This window comes from Carassius gibelio, chromosome B17 (genome assembly GCF_023724105.1).
Source record: "Carassius gibelio isolate Cgi1373 ecotype wild population from Czech Republic chromosome B17, carGib1.2-hapl.c, whole genome shotgun sequence".
Lineage (NCBI taxonomy): Eukaryota > Metazoa > Chordata > Actinopteri > Cypriniformes > Cyprinidae > Carassius > Carassius gibelio.
The window spans coordinates 484,197-506,221 of NC_068412.1; the positions used below are offsets into that span (position 1 = coordinate 484,197).

The 22,025-nt window shown below is 39.7% G+C and overlaps 1 protein-coding gene and 1 long non-coding RNA gene across 3 annotated transcripts in view; one reads left to right on the forward strand and one right to left on the reverse strand.

Annotated features, from left to right (window-relative positions):
* The window catches only part of LOC127976017 (26S proteasome non-ATPase regulatory subunit 3-like), a 9,119-nt gene extending 2,649 nt beyond the window's left edge, over positions 1-6,470 (forward strand). Inside the window, exons 2-5 of one of the 2 annotated variants that reach the window (XM_052580110.1) lie at positions 5,534-5,637; positions 5,717-5,872; positions 6,149-6,199; positions 6,281-6,469. In XM_052580110.1, coding sequence (XP_052436070.1) covers positions 5,542-5,637; positions 5,717-5,872; positions 6,149-6,199; positions 6,281-6,331 — 354 coding nt within the window. In that variant the 5' untranslated portion in view covers positions 5,534-5,541 and the 3' untranslated portion in view covers positions 6,332-6,469. Of the gene's footprint in view, positions 1-5,312; positions 5,638-5,716; positions 5,873-6,148; positions 6,200-6,280 lie in introns of those variants that run through there. The other variant, XM_052580111.1, reaches the window with a different exon arrangement.
* A 7,819-nt stretch (positions 6,471-14,289) lies between these two features.
* On the reverse strand, positions 14,290-21,200 carry LOC127975867 (uncharacterized). The gene is made up of 5 exons (XR_008157634.1): positions 20,953-21,200; positions 16,280-16,367; positions 15,757-15,866; positions 15,486-15,559; positions 14,290-14,446 (listed from the first exon to the last, which is right to left on the reverse strand). It is a non-coding gene; the product is annotated as an uncharacterized LOC127975867 (long non-coding RNA).
* Between the last annotated feature and the right edge of the window lie 825 nt (positions 21,201-22,025).

A 22,025-nucleotide genomic window follows, 5' to 3' on the forward strand; every position in this document is an offset into this window, starting at 1 on the left:
GCATTTGGTTCTCTCGCCTTGTTCCTACAACGCCGTACGTGACAATTAACAGTAGAGCCTAAAAATCTAGATCAAATATAAAATATAAGAAACAACTATACAATAAGGGAATGTAAAAAAGACATAATAAAATTAAAAATAAAGTTAAATAAAGCAGCACAAGGCACATGGCAGATCGAGTGCAAATCAGTTAAGTGAACAAACAGTGCAGATAAAAGATTTTTAGTGCAAAAACGAAGCTTATTCAGTCTAATAAATTGACAAAGGGCTCAAGAGCAGTTATTTTATTTAACTGACTGATGAGGAAGTAAAATGACGTCAGTTCCATGGTGAATGAGGTAGTGAGCAGACCAATGATGCACAAAGTGACTGGTGCATGCCATCGTATATTAGTTTGGGAGGGGGGGAGGGTGGAAGGACCTGGGGATGTGGGATCTGGGGGGGGGGGGGGGGGGTGTTGGGGGGGTTTCATAGTTCAGTGGTGCCTGGGGCAGAAGAGGGACAGGAGGGGCAAGTTCGGGAGCGAGTTCAGCTTCCTGACAGCCTGGTGGATGAAGATGTCCTTCAGTCTGCTGGTCCTGGCCTGGAGACTCCGCAGTCTCCTCCCTGATGGCAGCAGACTGAAGAAGCTGTGTGACGGGTGAGTGGGATCACCTGCAATGCAGAGGACTTTACGAATGAGACGGGTTCTATAAATGTCCTGCAGGTAGGGGGGGGGGGGGGAGACATCAATGATCTTCTCAGCTGCTCTCACTATGCATTGCAGAGTCTTTCGGCAGGACGTGTTGCAGGCGCCATACCACACAGCTCGTCAGGATGCTCTCGAAGGTGCCTCTGTAGAAGGTGTACTTGATGGAGGGCGGGGCTCTGAAATTATGCATTATTTTACACAGCCCACAAATTATCAAAACTGTGTAAAATAATGCATAATTTCATTCTAAATAAGCATGCAAAATTTAAGAGAGATTGGGCAAAAAAAAAAAAAAAAAAACTATAACAGTTATGTTTAAAAACACAGTGTTGCTTGAGTAAATGCAATTTATAACCACTAGATGGCAGCGGAAGATCACTAATGGGCTCATTCAGCTAAGTTGAACAGTACTGTTGAAAGAATTCATGCCAAAACATTAAAAAATTAACTGTTATAACATTTTAAATCTCATTGAGTCAATGTTTTCCATTTTTTTCATACAGATATGTCAGTTTTTACAATTTTGCCACATTATGATTACAGTTTAACCTGAAAATGACATCTAAACTCTTAAAAAGAGAAGACTTGCAATAAGTTTATTGTCACCTATCACTTATTTCAAATACCTATATCTGCAACAAAATGTTAGTGTACAAAAAAGTGTACACTAAAACAAAAAAAGTAAACTTTTTTATATTAAACTTTTTTAATATTTTGATATTAAAATAAAAAAAAATAATAAATAAACAAATATTATTTATATATTTCATTAATCATTTGAGGAAATAAAATAAATATATAAATAAATAAATATCATAGTATTATACATTACCATATCCATGTCTCCACCGCTGAGCTCATTCTGCCATCGATACCAGAAAGGTTAACCATTTGACCTTCCGGGTGCACGGATGTTCCTGGGACCTGCAATGACAAAAGAAGAAAAAATTATGTAGAGCAAATAGGAGTCTGTGATGGGATCCCCCCTGATCCCACACCATTGCAAAGCGGTCAGTGGAACGGATGGACAGTGCATCTTCGGGTCCCTCAGGACCTGTCGATTGGACTTGGACTTACCATTTTCTATTTGAAAATAATCAAATAGACGGAAACACAAGGAATATTCTAAATAAATTATTAGAGAATACAAATGGTCTTTTAAACCCCAACAAAAAAACATTTCTCTGACTTTTTAATTTATTTTTTCTAAATGCATTTACCATTTTGTTTTTGTTTGGACGACAGCACTTAAGAAGTGTTTCGAAACTAGTGTAAGAAATACAAAAGCAAGAATAGGAAAGTCTAAGTTTTGTCCCAAACGGATCTTTCCCATTGAGGCTCATGAGGAGGAGCTCTTTTCATTCCCCCTTCCATGCATGGAGCGCTGAGAAAGAGCAGCACGGGGATCTGTGTAGGCCAGGTACGGTCACCAGGGCTTAAAATTCTCCGGCACCATGCCAGATTTCCGGCATGCAGCGTTTAGCTATAAAAAAAAAACAAAAAAACTTGTTGATTGATATCACTCCAAAGTTTGCCTGCCAATGGTATGAGTGGAGCAGCATTCACTCTCAACCAAAATAACATTATTAACATTAATAATTATAATTATATTAATATTATAATTAATAAGAATGTTTTGCTCTTATAAACAAGAGACGCGCATAATAGTATCCTATTGAGTCGCAGCCCTGATGAATTGAGAAGCGCGGCAAAAACCTGCGAGGTGCAATGGTCCAAGATGTCCATCTAGGGCATATTTACATAGAAAAGCTCATTGTAAAGAAGCGGTGCTTTGTAAACAGCTCAGAGTAATCAAGTCATCTCCATAAGTATGATATGATTGCCACAACAAATTCACAGGATTTTTGAAAAGGTCCTGTTCACACATGATCTATTAATGGTAACTTACCAGTACTGTATGTCTGAAAGGGGCTAAACTCTTCCTTTTCATACACTATGAATTTAAATTGCTTAACGTTATCTGGAAAACCTGTGTGCATTATCTCACTTGATTTGTAAAGTAAATCATTTATAAACCTTTACAAAACGGCCTGTCGAAAGATTCTTTTTGAACTTGATGGCAACCTGCAGAAGAAGAAATTATTTTTAAGAGCACTAGATGAAGTCACTGATCTCTACGGGACAGTTGGTGAAGGTACAAGTGATTTACCTGCTGGCCGTCAGACTTACGGATCCCTTTGTGCACAGTGCCGAAATATCCTCGTCCAATAACTTCTTCCACCTCATAAAATTCAGGGAACTGTGAAAATGTCCCAAAAGAGCGAGTTAATATATGAGATTCAGAGTCTAACATCACATTTACAATCATATTTCCTTGAACAGAGAATCAGGAAAATAATACTAGCTGGATCAAGATTCATCAGAACATTATATTGGGAATATCAGATGAAGAATTAGACACACTGAATCCATCAGTGGAGCAAGAAAAGGTCAGATACTCACGGGTAGATGGTCCCGGGCAAGAGATGGTCCTTAACCAGGTTGGATCTTGGCTTTCCTCTGAAGCAGCACCTGGAGATTCTGGAAAAGATGGAAGGAGATCAGTCAGATCCAGAAAATCCGGTGGCTCGAAGAAGGACGGATCCAGCTCAAGATCCGCCAGATCCAGCGACTCCTTTGGCTCAGGAACAGCTGGAGCCGGCTGAGGATGGGCTGAATCCGTCTCGGGCTGTGGATGAGCTGGAGCCGCGCTGTTGCGCTTTAGGAGACGCCCTGCTGCACGCTTCATATTACGCCACGCTCTTCTGATGAGCGAACTGTCGTCTTTCTTCATTTCTACAAGCACAACAATGGAAACAGAAGAGTTATAAACTGACACCAGATATTATGAGTCAAACACTGCTGGGCTCTGAATACTCCAGGATGAGGATGTACCGATCTTCCTCCTCAAACCAGTCCAGCATGTGCACGATGAAGGGGCTCAATGGAGGCCGATTCAGCTGGAGGTTTAACGCCACTTCTGCAAACAGAGGCTCATAAACCCCAGGCTGGTGAAAAGAGGTCAACAAACCATCAGCTGACTTTCACTCATATTTATTAAGAATTATTATTTGTGTTTAAATGTTCTCTATGTAAATGGCTCAGTCCGTACTCCTACTCCCATATATGAAATACAGGGAATACAATGGAATAGTGGATTGCAATAGGGTTAGTATTAAACAACCCTAACCTAATAGTCAATTACTATTTTATTGGGAGCTGAACCCCCCTAAAATGAAAATCCTAGAATCGCCCATGACCTTACTTCTTTTTGGGACATTTCCAAACTCCCTAAAAACTGCAGTTGTTAAGCCCCTCCTGAAAAAGAGCAATCTTGATAACACCATTTTGAGCAATTTTAGACCAATATCTAATCTTCCCTTTATAGGCAAAATTATAGAAAAGGTAGTTTTTAATCAGCTGAACAAATACTTAAACTCAAATGGATACTTGGACAATTTTCAATCTGGTTTTCGACTGCATTACAGCACAGAGACACTTAACACTTAAATTGTGACTCTGGCAAAATATCGGTGCTGGTATTGCTAGATCTCAGTGCTGCGTTGGACACTGTCGTTCATAAAATACTACTGGAGAGACTGGAAAACTGGGTCAGGCTTTCTGGGATGGTACTCAAATGGTTCAGGTCATACTTAGAAGGGAGAGGCTATTATGTGAGTCTAGGAGAGCATAAGTCTAAGTGGACGTCCATGACATGCGGAGTCCCACAAGGCTCAATTCTTGCACCGCTCTTGTTTAGCCTGGATATGCTCCCACTAAGTCAAATAATGTGAAAGAACCAAATTGCCTATCACAGCTATACTGATGATACCCAGATTTACCTAGCCTTATCTCCAAATGACTACAGCCCCATTGTCTCCCTCTGCCAATGCATTGATGAAATTAATAGTTGGATGTGCCAGAACATCTTCAGTTAAACAAGGAAAAAACTGAAGTCATTGCATTTGGAAACAAAGATGAAGTTTTCAAGGTGAATACATGCCTTGACTCTAGAGGTCAAACAACTAAAAATCAAAAAGACCATTAGACAGCTGCAGCTCATCCAGAACGCTGCTGCCAGGATTCTGACTAGAACCAGAACATCTGAGCATATCACACCAGTCCTCAGGTCCTTACACTGGCTTCCAGTTACATTTAGGATTGATTTTAAAGTACTTTTACTCGTATATAAGTCACTAAATGACCTAGGACCGAAATATATTTCAGATATGTTCACTGAATATAAACCTAACAGACCACTCAGATCTGCTAAAACACTAGCTACTTTTAAATTAATTATTATTATTAAATTAATTATTAGCTGTTAAATTATTTGTTTAGCTGTGCATTTATTGAATGAGCACTGTGCGATGTCCGAACTGATTGCACTATATTTTATGCAATCCCAAATTACTTAAATTCATTTTAAATCAATTTTTCAGTAATTTTTAAAGTTATGATTATTTTACTTTCTTTTATGTAAAGCACTTTGAATTACCATTGTGTACGAAATGCCTTGCCTTGCCCGTAAAGCTGCTTTGACATTCTGCATTGTTAAAAGCACTATAAAAAAGATATATTAAAGAATCAGTTTGGGATATGAATGGTTTAATTTCACTCACAAACTCTTTGGTGCATATGAATGAATATCTCTGCAAGCTTAATATCCACAGCAGGAATATGTGTGTGAAGAGCACAGAGAGGAGAAAGGGCGATCAGATGCAGCTCTGTGATCTCTCCTGTGCTGCTCGTTCCTCTCAGAGGTTTCTGTTGCTCTCTGTCTGAGAGAGACGGTTCTGTAGTGCTGTAGAGGTTTAGGCAGATGTTTGTGATGTGTTTCAGGGGTGAGGATGATCAGCCTGTCGTACTCACACATCTCTCTGGCTGACATCGCTCAGAAGCTGCAGCTGGACAGTCCTGAAGACGCAGAGTTCATTGTGGCCAAGGTGAGGTTGCCGCACACATTCACCTGATGGTGTTGGTCAGGGACTGAGCTGAAGCATGTGTCCGTCACTGTGTGTGCAGGCCTTCCGTGACGGTGTGATCGAGGCCAGTATAAACCACGAGAGAGGTTACATCCAGTCCAAAGAGACCATGGACATCTACAGCACACGAGAGCCTCAGCTGGCCTTCCACCAGCGCATCTCGTTCTGTCTGGACATACACAACATGTCCGTCAAGGTAGGACTTCTGGGATTCAACTAACATTTGCTTTGTTCATGTTACCTGAGCCTGGACTACTTCAACTAGTAAAGCATATAGAAGTTCATTTAAAAGATAAAAATAATTGTTGGCTGAAAAAAATTACCATGGATTGACATGGAAATTAATTACACCATAAATGCATATAATTAAAGTGTTTTACAGCCAACATGTATGGAATTAAAGCAAGGAAAAGAGCAGTGTTAGATCAGGCATAGGGAGGGATGTAAGCGCTGTTGACCTGTTTCTGTGCAGGCCATGAGATTTCCACCCAAGGCCTACAACAAGGACCTGGAGTCTGCTGAGGTGAGACACACACACACACTCACAAACACACCGCAACGAGCGTCTGCTGGGGAGATGATCACTCTGTGTGTGTGTTCACAGGAGAGAAGAGAGCGAGAGCAGCAGGATCTGGAGTTTGCCAAAGAGATTTGAGTTTTGCCTGTCTGTTCCTCCTTTAGCTTTGCTCTTATTATAATCCATCAACATACTGTGTGATATAACATAAAGAACATCAGAAGTTCTCCAGTTTGTTGTACTAATGCATGCATCAGTTTTATACATTCATAGCAACAATGCAGTTTGCTGAAAAATAAATATCAAACAAACAATAGTGTATTTTTGGAAAGTTTTGAATTGTATTGAAAACCATTGTCTTGCTTTACCAAATATTTACAATTCATAATGTAATGTGAGAATTGTTTGGAAATGAGTGGAATTGAGTGGCTGCGAATAAAGTGTCGGCTTGTTAACAGACGTGTGGGATGCTTATCTGTGTGGCTCACTTACCTTCAATCCTGGCTTTTTTTCTTCTGTTAAAATGGAAGGCTTAAGACAAATGTGTGGGTGATGTAAGTCTGGAACAGATGACTGTTAAGAACTGCATAGGTTCTTCCTGTCTGGAAATGCATCTGCTCCAGATGTGAAGAACTGAGGATGAACCACTCGTTCTGAACAGCAGTCACTTTTGGTTTAGCTTTCCTGCGATGGATGATGACTCTAAGGGTTGGGGTTTTGTATTTCGCGAGGTGTTTTCAGAATCTTAAAGGAACAGTTTGTAATACTGACCGCTAGTGACAGAAATCTCTGTCAGAAAATACAGAGCCGTCTCTGCTGCGGTCCAAACTCCGTATACTGCAGAGAGTGGCTTCTCTCACAGTGGGCGGAGTCACAGACCACAACACAGAGCTTCAGCACTGAACACACATTTCTCAGCAGAGTAATGATGCAGTGTTGTTTTTCAGAAAACCTGTAAAGATACAATGTCTCCTTGATATCTGCACGTGTGTTATGGTGGTTTTATGCTTTAGTACAGTCACAAAAAAAAATTACAGCTACTCTAAACCATGTTAAGAGTCATTTTAATCGTTATTACACTTCAGACACATAAGGCATTGAAAAAAATAATGCGTAACAGTAACATAACTTTTTGCTGTAATGCAGTAGTGTAAGGCATTACTAATCAATTTTCAGTAATATTTTGCTCTGTACATGTTCAGTAACGCTTGCATTACAACACACTTTTAGCCCAAAATTTAATTGTTAAAAAAAAAAGGGAGACATTAACAAATCAAAGATGCAGCAAATAAGTTTTTTCCTGTTCGTGGTCAGTCAATAGCTGCGTGTGGTGTCCACGTTTGGAAATAAAGAAGAAACGACAGCTTCTGATATATTGGTTTAGTGATTTTTTTTATTTTATTCATCTCTATCTCACTGGTGGAACTCTGTATTGTGTGACGTAGTTCAGTGAAGGCGTGTTTAGGGCGGGGTTTACTGGAGTGCTCGATAGTGATGGAAAGCTCGGATCATTTTACTGACTCTGACAAGTCTTCGGGTCGAGTCGTTCCTTAATCACGTGACAGACCCATACGCTAAACCATGCAATCCGAGCCGGAAAGAGAATTGATAAAATCATCTTTCCGGTCTCTATCAGTTTAGCGTATCGGTCTGTCAAGTGATTAAGGAATGACTCGATCTGAAGACTCATGAGATGAACTAATCAATTCTCTTTCTAGATCAGACTGCACTGACTGACACAGGTGAATTACTACTAGCGGAGCAGAACGAATATTGCACATGCAAGTTAACGAATCACTCCCCGAGACGACTAGTTCTTCCCGTGTCACATTAAAGATACATTCAAATTGAACGAATCGTTCAAGAACGACACATCACTAGTGCGTGAGGATACTGGTATGACGCGGCATGATCTCGGCCTCTGTCCTGGAGGTCCGAGGCTATTAGCTCCGCCCAGCTCGCTGTTATCCTCGGTTTGCACTAGCCTTGTCACGATCCCCACACAAGAACAGAGGACAGGTAGATCCAATAGCAGTAAGAGTTTTAATAAGGGAAAACCGTCACATCAAATCCAGTCCAGGCAGGGGTCAAAACCAAAGTGGCAATCAAAAATCAACAGTAATAATATTGTAAGGTAAGGAATTACTTTTAAATTACAGTAACAAGTACTCTATAATGTATTACAGTTTGGAAGTAATTTACACAACACCGATCAGGGCCGGCACAAGACAAATTTTATTGGGGGATTTTCAAGTGACAAAGTGGTGTTCTTTATAAAAGAAGAGTTGATTTTAAATAAAGACACAGAACTCTTTCCTGTTAGAACGTGTTACGCTATTAAGCGCCATTTGAATAGTTTGAGCTGCTTAATTGCGGTTATGCTCCCGTTATTTCTTTTTTCTCCTCTAGGTCAATGATGTCCAGGTGTTTGCTGTTAGTGGGTGGGGCAACCCACTTTAAAGACGCCTTGTTTGACGTACAGCGAGGCGGGCTCTCCTTTCATTCTCATCTGCTCCCGCTGGCAGACGGAGCGCAGCTCCGTGGTGTCTCGCTGGGCTCGCACGGCTCAGCTTATGATCTTTTGTGGAGGTTTTTTTTTTGTGTTGATTTAATATTTCCGTTTCCACAAGCACGTGTTCCGGTATGGGATTAATGCTTGTGTTTTTTCGTTTATAATTGATTCTTAGAGCGGTGGTAGTTTAGATTCTGGTGATTGGTGTTTTTCATGTTATTTAGTTTAGAATAGTTAGTGCAGCAGTTAGAGGACCCGGAAGACTCACGGTAAACTTTGTATTTTATTTTTGGTCGGGAGGTAGGTAAGTTTTATCTTTTGTTGTAGTTATGTGAGATCAGGATTTTCTTTCTGTTTGTTTTGTTATTTTTACTACCACGCTCTGTTTATGTAAAAATCATTATTTCATTAAATTAAATAACGAAAGTTGGGGGCAGTTGGGGGAAGTTGGGGGAAGTCGTGGCCTAATGGTTAGAGGGTTGGACTCCCAATCGAAGGGTTGTGGGTTCTAGTCTCGGGCCGGACGGAATTGTGGGTGGGGGGAGTGCATGAACAGCTCTCTCTCCACCTTCAATACCACGACTTAGGTGCCCTTGAGCAAGGCATCGAACCCCCAACTGCTCCCCGGGCACCGCAGCATAAATGGCTGCCCACTGCTCCGGGTGTGTGCTCACAGTGTGTGTGTGTGTGTTCACTGCTCTGTGTGTGTGCATTTCGGATGGGTTAAATGCAGAGCACAAATTCTGAGTATGGGTCACCATACTTGGCTGAATGTCACTTCACTTCACTTTCACTTTCACTTAAATTGTTTTTGCAATGTCACTGCGTCTATGGTTTTTGTATGTTATGTTGTACCAGTTTGGTTTATTACCATGGACACGTAACAGAACGTAACTGAAACTTTAACTTTCGCTTTGCAACATACATCACGTCGGGGGATACAACAAAGAAAGAAAAATATAGTCCCAGAGCACCACCTAGTGGTCTCCACACTGAACCCATTCATCCTCAGAACACAACTTTAGATGTTTTTGATGGAATCTGAGAGCTCTTTGACCCTCCATAGACAGCAAAGATATTACCATGATCAACACAGAAACGTAGTAAGTACCATTGGTGTACCGCACATATATGCTGCGTTTCCACTGCAGGAACTTTACCCAGGAACTAGGCACTTTGGCCTGGTACTCGGTGTGTTTCCACCGCAGGAACTTTACCCAGGAACTAGGGACTTTGGCCTGGTACTCGGTGTGTTTCCACCGCAGGATCTTTACCCAGGAACTAGGGACTTTGGCCTGGTACTCGGTGTGTTTCCACCGCAGGAACTTTACCCAGGAACTAGGGACTTTGGCCTGGTACTCGGTGTGTTTCCACCGCAGGAACTTTACCCAGGAACTAGGGACTTTGGCCTGGTACTCGGTGTGTTTCCACCGCAGGATCTTTACCCAGGAACTAGGGACTTTGGCCTGGTACTCGGTGTGTTTCCACCGCAGGAACTTTACCCAGGAACTAGGGACTTTGGCCTAGTACTCGGTGTGTTTCCACCGCAGGAACTTTACCCAGGAACTAGGGACTTTGGCCTGGTACTCGGTGTGTTTCCACCGCAGGAACTTTACCCAGGAACTAGGGACTTTGGCCTGGTACTCGGTGAGTTTCCACCGCAGGAACTTTACCCAGGAACTAGGGACTTTGGCCTGGTACTCGGTGTGTTTCCACCGCAGGAACTTTACCCAGGAACTAGGGACTTGGGCCTAGTACTCGGTGTGTTTCCACCGAGTTCCGGGTAAAAAAATGCCCCTCCGAAAGTCCCTGCTGGCGAGGTAGTACTTTTTCAAAGTTCCTGTACTTTCGAGGGCGGGACATGGGCACTAAACATCCTTATTGGTTGAGTTCAAGCAGCATTGGTTGAGTTCAACCACCATTTCTTCGGATCATTTTCAAAATATTACTGTTATTGTGTCGTGAAATGTAATTTTAATAGTATTTCAGGCGAGAATGTAGTTGTTTATTTATAAAGACAGTGCCTATTTTAAAATGTGTTTCGCCGATCTCAGAGACGCAGAAAGAAACAGGTCTGGGGGGAAAAAAGTTCCTGGGAAAAAAAGTTCCTGGTACAAATGTTCTGGCTAATTTCGGTGGAAACGCGGCAATAGAGGCCCCCCACAAAGAACAAGATGGGGCGCCTCTGTGAAGGTAAAACTAGCAAAACACGAGCGCTTGTTGATCTGACTGTGAGAACTTGTCATATTAATATTCGTATTTGTAAGTTGAAGTTTACACTCACAGCTCTGACGTGAAAAGCTGAATCTTTCAATTTGCACACACAGACAATGATAAAAACACCCGTGTTTTGAATTGGAAATTGTAGATTAATAGTCACAAATGTGTAGAATTGGGTTTCCACCCGTCACTTAAAATACGGAATTGTCCCGTTTTTGAGAATAAAATAGCGCGTCCCGTTTTGAATTAATACGGAATCGGGGTTTGCCCATAGACAGTAAAAGAAAGGGGCAGAAAGGGGTTTGTCCCATATTTTTGGAGTTGTCCTTTCATGCACTGGCATTCTGTGAAGATCTTATTCTCAATCAATCACCTTTATTTATATAGTGCTTTAAACAAAATACATTGCGTCAAAGCACTGAACAACATTCATTTGGAAAACAGTGTCTCAATAATGCAAAATGATAGTTAAAGGCAGTTCATCATTGAATTCAGTGATGTCATCTCTGTTCAGTTTAAATAGTGTCTGTGCAATTATTTGCAATCAAGTCAATGGTATCGCTGTAGATGAAGTGACACCAACTAAGCAAGCCAGAGGCGACAGTGGCAAGGAACCGAAACTCCATTGGTGACAGAATGGAGAAAAAAACCTTGGGAGAAACCATGCTCAGTTGGGGGGCCAGTTCTCCTCTGACCAGACGAAACCAGTAGTTCAATTCCAGGCTGCAGCAAAGTCAGATTGTGCAGAAGAATCATCCGTTTCCTGTGGTCTTGTCCTGGTGGTCCTCTGAGACATGGTCTTTACAGGGGATCTGTATCTGGGGCTCTAGTTGTCCTGGTCTCCGCTGTCTTTCAGGGCAGTAGAGGTCCTTTCTAGGTGCTGATCCACCATCTGGTCTGGATACGTACTGGATCCGGGTGACTGCAGTGACCCTCTGATCTGGACACAGACTGGATCTGGTGGCCACAGTGACCTCGGAATAAGAGAGAAACAGACTAATATTAGCGTAGATGCCATTCTTCTAATGATGTAGCAAGTACATAGGGTGTTATGGGAAGTGTTTCCGGTTCCAGTTTACCTAATTAATGCAGCCTAAAAATCCTTTAACGGATTTGGATATTAAAAGCATATTAGTAAATGGACTGCATTTATATATAGATGGGTCTTTAATCTAGATTTAAACTGCAAGAGTGTGTCTGCCTCCCGAACAATGTTAGGTAGGTTTTTCCAGAGTTTAGGAGCCAAATAGGAAAAGGATCTGCCGCCTGCAGTTGATTTTGATATTCTAGGTATTATCAAATTGCCTGAGTTTTGAGAACGTAGCGGACGTAGAGGATTATAATGTAAAAGGAGCTCATTCAAATACTGAGGTGCTAAACCATTCAGGGCTTTATAAGTAATAAGCAATATTTTAAAATCTATACGATGTTTTATAGGGAGCCAGTGCAGTGTTGACAGGACCGGGCTAATATGGTCATACTTCCTGGTTCTAGTAAGAACTCTTGCTGCTGCATTTTGGATTAGTTGTAGTTTGTTTACTTAGCGTGCAGAACAACCACCCAATAAAGCATTACAATAATCTGACCTTGAAGTCATAAATGCATGGATTAACATTTCTGCATTTGACATTGAGAGCATAGGCCGTAATTTAGATATATTTTTGAGATGGAAAAATGCAGTTTTACAAATGCTAGAAACGTGGCTTTCTAAGGAGAGATTGCGATCAAATAGCACACCTAGGTTCCTAACTGATGACGAAGAATTGACAGAGCAACCATCAAGTCTTAGACAGTGTTCTAGGTTATTACAAGCAGAGTTTTTAGGTCCTATAATTATTAACTATTCTGCCCCTGATTGGGTAATACTCGCTGCCATTGTTGGATTGATTGGTTTGTTTCAGGTTCACGGCCAATCAGAGTCAGAGGAGGGCGGGTCTCTTGGCAGAGAGTCTCTTGGTGGAGGCTGCTCCAGATACCCCACCACATCCAGCGCTGAAACGAAAGCGGATGCAAAAGTACCAACGAAAGTGCGAAGAATCAAATACTTGGCTGGGTCAGGGTTTATTCTGGCAAACGGTTTACCAATCACGTTTCTCAATCGGCAAAGTATTCTGTGGTAAATGTCTCTACCAACACACGATGGGTAACTCGCGAAGCACAAAGTTCCTCCGTGTTTTCTCAGCACTATATCATAGAAAATACGAGGGCAAAATTTAAAATATTTCAAAGTTAAAGTTCATGCAAATAGATTTTAATAGACAAGTTTCAGTCAAATATTTATGGTTTATGCCTATAACAAAACCCAGTGTTAAAGCAGAGCGCAAACAATTATATCTGGAACATTATATACTGTTCACTTACGCATATTCACCGCGGGTATAAAGAAGACGTTTTTTTTAACGATCACAGGCATAGTTACAGTATGTCCAATAACAATACAACACGATATATAAAAACTCAGAGATGGTTTAAATGTCCTTTGAAATCACGCTAACCACTTGTTTTGGTATGTGGGGCATTTTAAGTAGATCATTAATTAAAACATTTATATTAGCAGATTATTTTATTACTAATGAGATCAATAAAAGCAGTCAAAATTATTATATATATATATATATATATATATATATATATATATATATATATATATATATATATATATATATATATAAGTTATATAAATAAATTACAATATCGTATTTCGGATTTGGTTTTAGGACAGCTTTGATTAAAGGATTTGATCCACTTCAAACGCTGACTACTGTATACACACACACACACACACACACACACAAAAACAAGTAGTTAGAATATAAATCCATAGAATATAGAAAGAAAGTGTTTTTTTTATGAAAAACAAGTAGCCTAGATAGAAAACGGACAGAGAGCAGGTAGAGGGTCAAGAGTTTTCTTTATTTAAATGCAAACATGTAAACATATGTACAGAATTATGTGTAGTTACATATTTACATTTTTGTTACAGTTACACTGTGTGATATAGGTAAGTAGTAGTTTTCAGATGTGAATGGGTGGGGGGTATTTTCTTGACGTCATCAAACCAAAGCCACAGTAAGTGTATAGACTATAGAGTGATGTATCATTCCTGAATCCTGATATGAATCAGTCTTTGAAAGACCCATTATTATAGACAATTCAGTGACAAATTATTAAACACAGACACTTGAATTTATTCCTGAAAGAATCTGAATCTTAGACGAATAGATTGAATAAAAGGCTTCTTTATTAACACAGTGACACCTAGTGGAGATATTACTTTCATAAGTATCATAAAGTAGGCCTATCATTTCATTTTGTCATTACATATTTCTGTGTTAAAAATGTTGTATTAAACATTAATCTCATTTCATTATACAATAGTAATTGCTATATAAAGGCATGTACAGCCGCCTGATCAGCATTAAACTGTAAGCAACAAGTAGTTGTTTCTGCAGAATTGATGAGTAAGGGGTTAGATCACGTCAAGAAGATGTCTCACAGCAGGGCTGAGGATCTGGGATAACCTGGGGAAACAGATTAGCAGAGTTGTAAACAGTGTAGTAAAATTATTGGTTCACGGTCTAATAAATGCGGATTTACACACACACACACACACACACACACACACACAGAGGTTAGAGTTCTCCGCTCAACCACAACAGGGGTTCCGGGGCATCTAAAAAGAGCACCACATCTCCTTCCAAGGCAGTGCATAATATGCAGAAGTGATAAATATTTCACCCAAAAATATAACCGGAAGAGGGTAAAGGAGAATATTCAGAAATGTGAAACATTGACAGCTGGCTGGGCTCGGTGTTCATCTTCAGTTCTCTCTTCACAGCAGTTCAGTCAGTGTACTGTTTGAGTAAATGCATTACTCCGGGATATTGGTTTGTTTGAACTCAGAGGGAGTGTCAGCCACATTAAACAAGTTAACAGCTTAAGTCATTTGCGGATTAATGCGTATTAGAGATGCGAACCGTTTAAAACGATTCAGTTCGATTTGGTGAACTGGTTCAAGAAGCTAAGAAACTGGGGAAGAGTAAAGAGGATGAAGGGGTCGATGGAATGGGATGATGGTCAGGTTGATCAGGGTATCTTGAATTGATGGCTCAGAGAGACCCAGGGTACCGTCTCTAGCATATATTTAGGCCAGCAATGAGGACCCCCCGATACAACCTGATAGAGATATAATGTGGGAGAAGGTTGGCTGAATGGATGAGAAAGGAGGGAAGGGTGGGTTTGAGAGAACGAGACTAGCAGTGCAGTGTGACGTGGCCCGGTATATATGGAGGTTCTTAGAAGTCAGGTGATTGTTTGGGGCTCTTCTGCACAGCAGACATTTTTCTATTTAGTTTCATTCTACTGTCTGTATATTAACATACTGTGTATCTTTGTCTGCATTAAAGGCTTTGAGAATCTTTCCTTTTATCGCTGATAATGTTGAAGGCTAAAGTGATTGGGACTTTCATTATGTAAACATTCAGGTTCCAATCAGTTCTAAGACTTTTGCCTTTAAAGAACAGGAGGGTAAAGAACAACAGAGGTTAGAAGGAAATTCACCTTAGAAATGTTGAAGTTCTTCGCATTTACTTTAGGGCAGGGTAGAGAGGCATTCTGAAGCAGTGCTGAGATATCTGTATTGATGAACAACATTTATATGAGATGCGTTCATGTGTTTTCTACTAGAATGTTAAAGGACGGTTTCTTTCATCATGTCTTTATTAATCTTGTCATTGACTTACAAACATTCTTGCAAATATCTTTGTGTTCAGCAGAACATAGAAAGTTATACAGGTTTGAAAAATGAGGGTGAACTACTTAAACACATTACAGTTGTTTGGCTCATTTCTTGTAACCTCCACCCCCATCTCTTCCTGGAGCGAGCTTCAGGTGTTCTGCCATCGCTGCATCCACTTCAGAGTCTCCATCTCTTCACAGCATCTGAGGGAAGAGAATATATTTATTTGTAAAATAAAAAAAGTGAGGTAAATGACATGCACTTATTTTCAAAATATCTTTATGATCTACAGCTAAAATAAAATTTAAAAAACGTGGAACAAGATGAATGAATCATGAATGAAACATTACAAAAAGGTAATCAGCATGCATTAGATTGTATTTTTATTGTATAAAAGATGTTGTGCTTTAAATGGGTGTCCCCTCCCTCTTCAATACCAATGTGGTGCCCTTGAAAAAGGTGTGTGACTGTGAGAAAGTGAATAGGACATTTCTGATAAAGACAGGTGGGCTGTGATGTCCCCTGAATAGAAAAAGCTTACCAATCAAAATAACATCAATATGCAAATAAAAGTAAAACTCAAGCACGTTAATCAAATTATACAAAATGTACTTACACAACAGTAGATTTTATATAATATATATCAAAACACCTCCCTCCTCGAGTCCTCCTCTCCTCTCCTCTCCTGGTGGTTGTTCAATGTTCTGGAAGAATGCGTGAACAATATCTCGTGAGATAATCTATCCTATCGCTGGATTTTGTAATATCACAAAGTTTATTACTATCATTTGTAACTACATCTTGGCAGCACAGTTTTGGCAATTACATCCAATTCAGAAATATATTTACTTTTTATACAAATCGTGTATTTCATAAAGATAATTCCTTCTTTTTACCTGCTAGTCTTGCTTGGACGTCTTTACACATCCTTGACTACACGTGTAAAAGACATCAGTGGACATTTACTCAAAACCTCTTAAAAACTACTTGGTGCACTAAAACTAATTATTGCAGTTTTAACCACAGCTTTTCTATAACTCACAAGGATTTCATAGAGGGTCATGATGGACGTGTAATGCACGTGTAAAAGACGTCACCTAGTGACATCCTCTCACAACTGATTCACAACAGGGTATAAATGGAACTCCACGTAGACAAAAGTCAAAGTAACAATTATACATGCACCCCCATAGAACTATATACATGTACAAACGTATTGTTTTGGAGATTCCCAATTTAGAGATGGGGTCACCTAGTCACAATATTCCCAATTGTGTCTCACTGGGTAACTGTAATAATGAACCAGGTAAATTAAAGATTGATTTTGATGATTTACTTGTTGAAGGCCCCCAAAGACACTGGAGCAAGAAGGTCAAGCGACAAAAGAAGAAAGACAAATGTCGAGAAAAACAGAAGAGGAGATCAACCGACGGAGCAGCAGAAAATTGTTTCTAAGATAAGAAGAATAATTCAACCGATGCGAAGACAAGAAGACATGAACAAGAAGATAATAAAAATGCTGAGAGAAATGATTAACTTGATTGAGTTGGTTAACTTTAATTTGGAGTTGCAGTCTCTTGCAAATGATATCGAGGCCTTGAGATTGCAAACCTCTGTTGCAAAACGCAATAAGATTGCAGGATGGACTTTCTTACCAAAAAATTGTATTGTAATGTGTTTTATCTGATCAAAACAGGGAGGAGGATGCTGTGCAGTTCTTGTACTTACTTAGCCTATGCCTTAAGATTTTGTAACAGATTAGAGAAAGATTAATTTGCTTTAATGGAAAGAAAATAAAGCAGCAATTACTTAATGTATGTGTGCTGAAGAGGGGTTGGCAAAAAAAGAAATGTCATACTTCCTGTATCCATAGCAACCTGACTGTGAGTGTGTGCGTGCATGAGGATCTGTTAATGTTTTTCACCGAAAAAGGCATCTGGAAGAAATGATGTATTGTTTTTGGGACTATATAATGTTATGGTCTGGACACATCCCCGGCCGCATCTCGGGGTATAGACTTACGCTTTTACTTTGTTATTATTTTGCTTATGAGTTATTGTTTAAAAATAAAGCGAAGCCATGTACAATGGTGATGCGTTTAAATCTTTTAAACAAGTCTCTGAGTAATTTATTATGAGTAAAGTTATTATTTTAGTTAGTTCCTGATCCTGTATTACGAAGCACTGCAGCGTCAAAGACTCAACTGAGCTGATCTGGTTCTGGTGGGAGGAAGTGCAGAACTCTCCATTGCCACAGAGAAGACATCAAAGGTAAGAACAATGGTTTTAATCACCTTTGCTGGTTGGAAACAAAGATGTACTGAGAGAGTATCTGTATATTTCCTTTTTTACACAACAGTATCTGAATGCATTTTTAGGAAATATTCTGTGTTACATATTTTTGCCGATTTATGCCGTCCTACCACGACTATTTTTGGCCGGGGACACGACATCGCTGTCGGACCAATTTTTGCTGGGTTGCCGACCCCTGTGCTAAAATAAAAAGCATTGAATAATGTGTTTCCTATATTTATTGCATTTAAACATGTATATGGAAGATTGTATTTCTGTGCTGTGTTAAAAAAGTTGCAATGTTTGGATTTGAAATCAAAATAATACATACAGGTTGTGTTTGTAGTAAATAGCCACGGATCAGTTGCAGACTCCTGTGTGAAAGCATATGAATAAAAGCCTACAAGAATGTGTCTCCTCATTAGAAATTAGCCTACTGATGGCCACCACTGATGGACAAAATAAATAAATAAATAAGAGTATTTGTATTAAAAATATCTGTATGAGTATATGCAGTTCTTCCCTGCTGCACCGAATATCTATACTTTTCAAATGTATCATATTGAAGTTAGAAATTAAAGTATTTTGATTAAATTAATTTTGTGGGGTGCCACAAATTTGTTCAAATTTCCAAAGGGTGCCACTGTTCTGTCGATTTGTGCTACCCTGTCGGATTTTGCTACCTCCCATTAAAACAGTGGGTAGTACAATTCGACAACGAAAAATGCTGCCGATAAATTATTGGTTTATTAACATCTACACCTACCACAACCCTAAACCTACCCTTACAGTAATGCAAATACAGTAATTATGTGTTATATTCACGGCTGTAGGCAAAAGGGATTATTCAGCTATAGGAAACCAATAAATATTTTTTTCTACCTATTAGACTGTGTTTTATTAAAGTCTACATCTATCATTAGCCTAAACCTACCATTAAAGCAAATACATTAAATATTGTTGTGTAGCATGAGAAAAAGGACACAATATTCATGTGTGCATGCACAGTAAACCCTGGTAGGAAAACCTGATGGGTAAGATAATATCAGGACACCACCACAAAAAAATGTGACAGTTGTCCTTAGGGCTAAAAGGAAATGAAAACAATATGCACCAATAGATATGTTGAAGGAGGTATGTGTTTAAGGTTGTATTTACATCAGTGAATCGTTAACATATCAGAGATCTCAACTGAAACTTTGCTTTACACACACACACACACACACACACACACACACACACACACACAAATCGGGTGAGAAAAAAAGTAAATAGTTGTGGAACTCTATTTTATTGACTTTTATTGATTTTTTTGGTTACAGTTTTTTACAATCACTTTGCTACTATTTTCAGAACCTTGATGTCATTTTTCAAAACTCTAGACACAAAACTCAAAACGGTTATCACTTGTAACACAGGATGTCTAATGTTTAAAACATTGCCTTGTACATTCACATCTTTCAAGAAATCTTGCACTTGCACAATCATTGGTTCAAAACACAAATTTACTGTGAAATACCATTGAAACATAACTATAGATCACCCACACACAAGCAACCGATAGTTTCACTGTGCCATTGTTCGTACAATCATTAAATACTGTAGAACAAAATAGGTGATACAGGTTTCATAATGGTACTACATGTACAGTAAATAGATCTCTGTAAAAGTACTGCAGTAGTAGAGAGAATACTACAGACCCAGTGGAATCATTGAACAAAGTTTGTAATATACTGATGCAAAACACTACAGTACAATCACACCATAGGTTTATTTTAATCAAAGCAAAAATAATTAGCTATGAAATAGAAAAGAAAAGACAGTACTGTAAAACATCAAATGCAGTGTTCCTCAACTTGCTTGCTTGTATTGTAAGAAACAAAACAGGAGTGATTACTGTACTTCTACATTGTCATCAACTCTGTGTGGTGGATTTGGCCACAGGTTCTCATCTACATCACAATGGATGTTTTCATCAGCCAAACATCTTGGAAAAAACCTTCGGGCATGGCGAATCCAGGCCTGACACTGGTCTGCTGTGATGTCATTGCAGGCTGTTGCTGCCGCTGTCTTGGTCCGGGGTCTTGTCCTCTGCCACGTTCCCCCACACCTCTCAAACGAGGCCCACGACCACCTCTCAGAAGGGGGGCCTGTCCTCTGCCATTCCTTTGACCAACACGTCTTCCTCGTCTTCCTCCCACCACTGCTTGACCTCCATTGTGACCTGGATCACCTGCTGGCTCCATGTTACGTATCACTATGCTCTTGCAATTGGATCCCAATCAACTCTTCACTATATACTCATTCCACAATGTGCACTCAATCATCAGTAATGAGTTGGCAGAATTGGACAAGCAATTACAAGGGCCTGCATCTATACAGTGCAGTATACTGTCAATGCTGTAAATAGTCTGAAAAGGTGGTACAGTATTTGGGGCCATAGACACAGTGTCTGATGAAGCATTATGATAAAATATTAGGCTACATCCATGGATATTGTAGTCTAATTGGTTCATGCTCTGCGCTAATTGGTGACAATGAATCTCGTTATCTTGAAACGTTCATGATTAACAGTAAACATGGAAGATTGTTTGTCTGTTTCCATACAACTATGCATTAAGAGTAATGCAACAGTTACTTATCATTTTGAGCAGTTGTATCAATTGATAGTTAGATCATTGTAAGGAAATGAATAGACACTCATTTGAAATGTAATGTGTGAATTGCTTTTTGAAATAGTAGCACTTTGATGTTAAGTTGTGTCATATTGAACAGGTGATTTTTGTTGAATGAACAAATGATCTAAGTTTTATGTGTATTGTATCCAAGCAACTGAGAAAAGGGTTAGAGTTTTGAAAAATGTGCATTTTGATCATTGGTTGTGAGTTTTGTGTCTAGAGTTGTGAAAAATGACATCAAGGTTCTGAAAATAGTAACAAAGTGATTGTAAAAAACTGTAATTCACCCAAATGTCATAATTATGTAATTAATAACTCACCCTCATGTCGTTCCAAACCCGCGAGACCTCCGTTTATCTTTGGAACACAGTTTAAGATATTTTAGATTTAGTCCGAGAGCTCTCAATCCCTCCACTGAAACTGTGTGTACGGTCTACTGTCCATGTCCAGAAAGGTAAGAAAAACATCATCAAAGTAGTCCATGTGACATCAGAGGGTCAGCTAGAATATTTTGAAGCATCGAAAATACATTTTGGTCCAAAAAAAGCAAAAACGACGACTTTATTCAGCATTGTCTTATCTTCCGTGTCTGTTGTGAGAGAGTTCGAAACAAAGCAGTTTGTGATATCCGGTTCGTGAATGAATCATTCGATGTAACCGGATCTTCTTGAACCAGTTCATCAAATCAAACTGAATCGTTTTAAACGGTTCGCATCTCTAATACGCATTAATCCGCAAATGACTTAAGCTGTTAACTTGTTTAATGTGGCTGACACTCCCTCTGAGTTCAAACAAACCAACATCCCGGAGTAATTCATTTACTCAAACAGTACACTGACTGAACTGCTGTGAAGAGAGAACTGAAGATTTCAGACAGGCTGGTGTAACACAATCTGGGCCTGGTGCTTTTCTCCTTTTCTGTTTCCGGAAGACCTGCCGGACCGCATCCTCGCTGATCTGTATTGCAGGTGTGGGGGAGAGGGGGGATGCAGGAGGTGTGAATGGTCTGAACGGTTGTGTAAAGAGGCATTCAGTGTGGGTTGCAGGAGTTGTTATTGGTGTGAACGGTTGTGTGAAGAGGCATTCAGGGCGGTTGTGAGGTGTTCTTTCAAACCTGCAGTAAAACTTGTTCAGCTTGTTTGCCAGTTGTTGATTATCCACAGGGCTGGGGGATGGTGTCTTGTAGTTGGTAATCTTCTTCACACTTTTCCACACTGAGTCGCTGGAAGTGAACAGAGTCCTTATTTTTTCAGAATAATTCCTCTTTGCCACTCTGATTTTAACTTGGTTTGGACGTTTTTTGTATTTTCTAGTTCGAGGAACAGACACAGTCTCTATAGTGTGATATCTAGGTGAAAGAGTCTCTATGTGCTGAGAATTAACTGACCTCTGT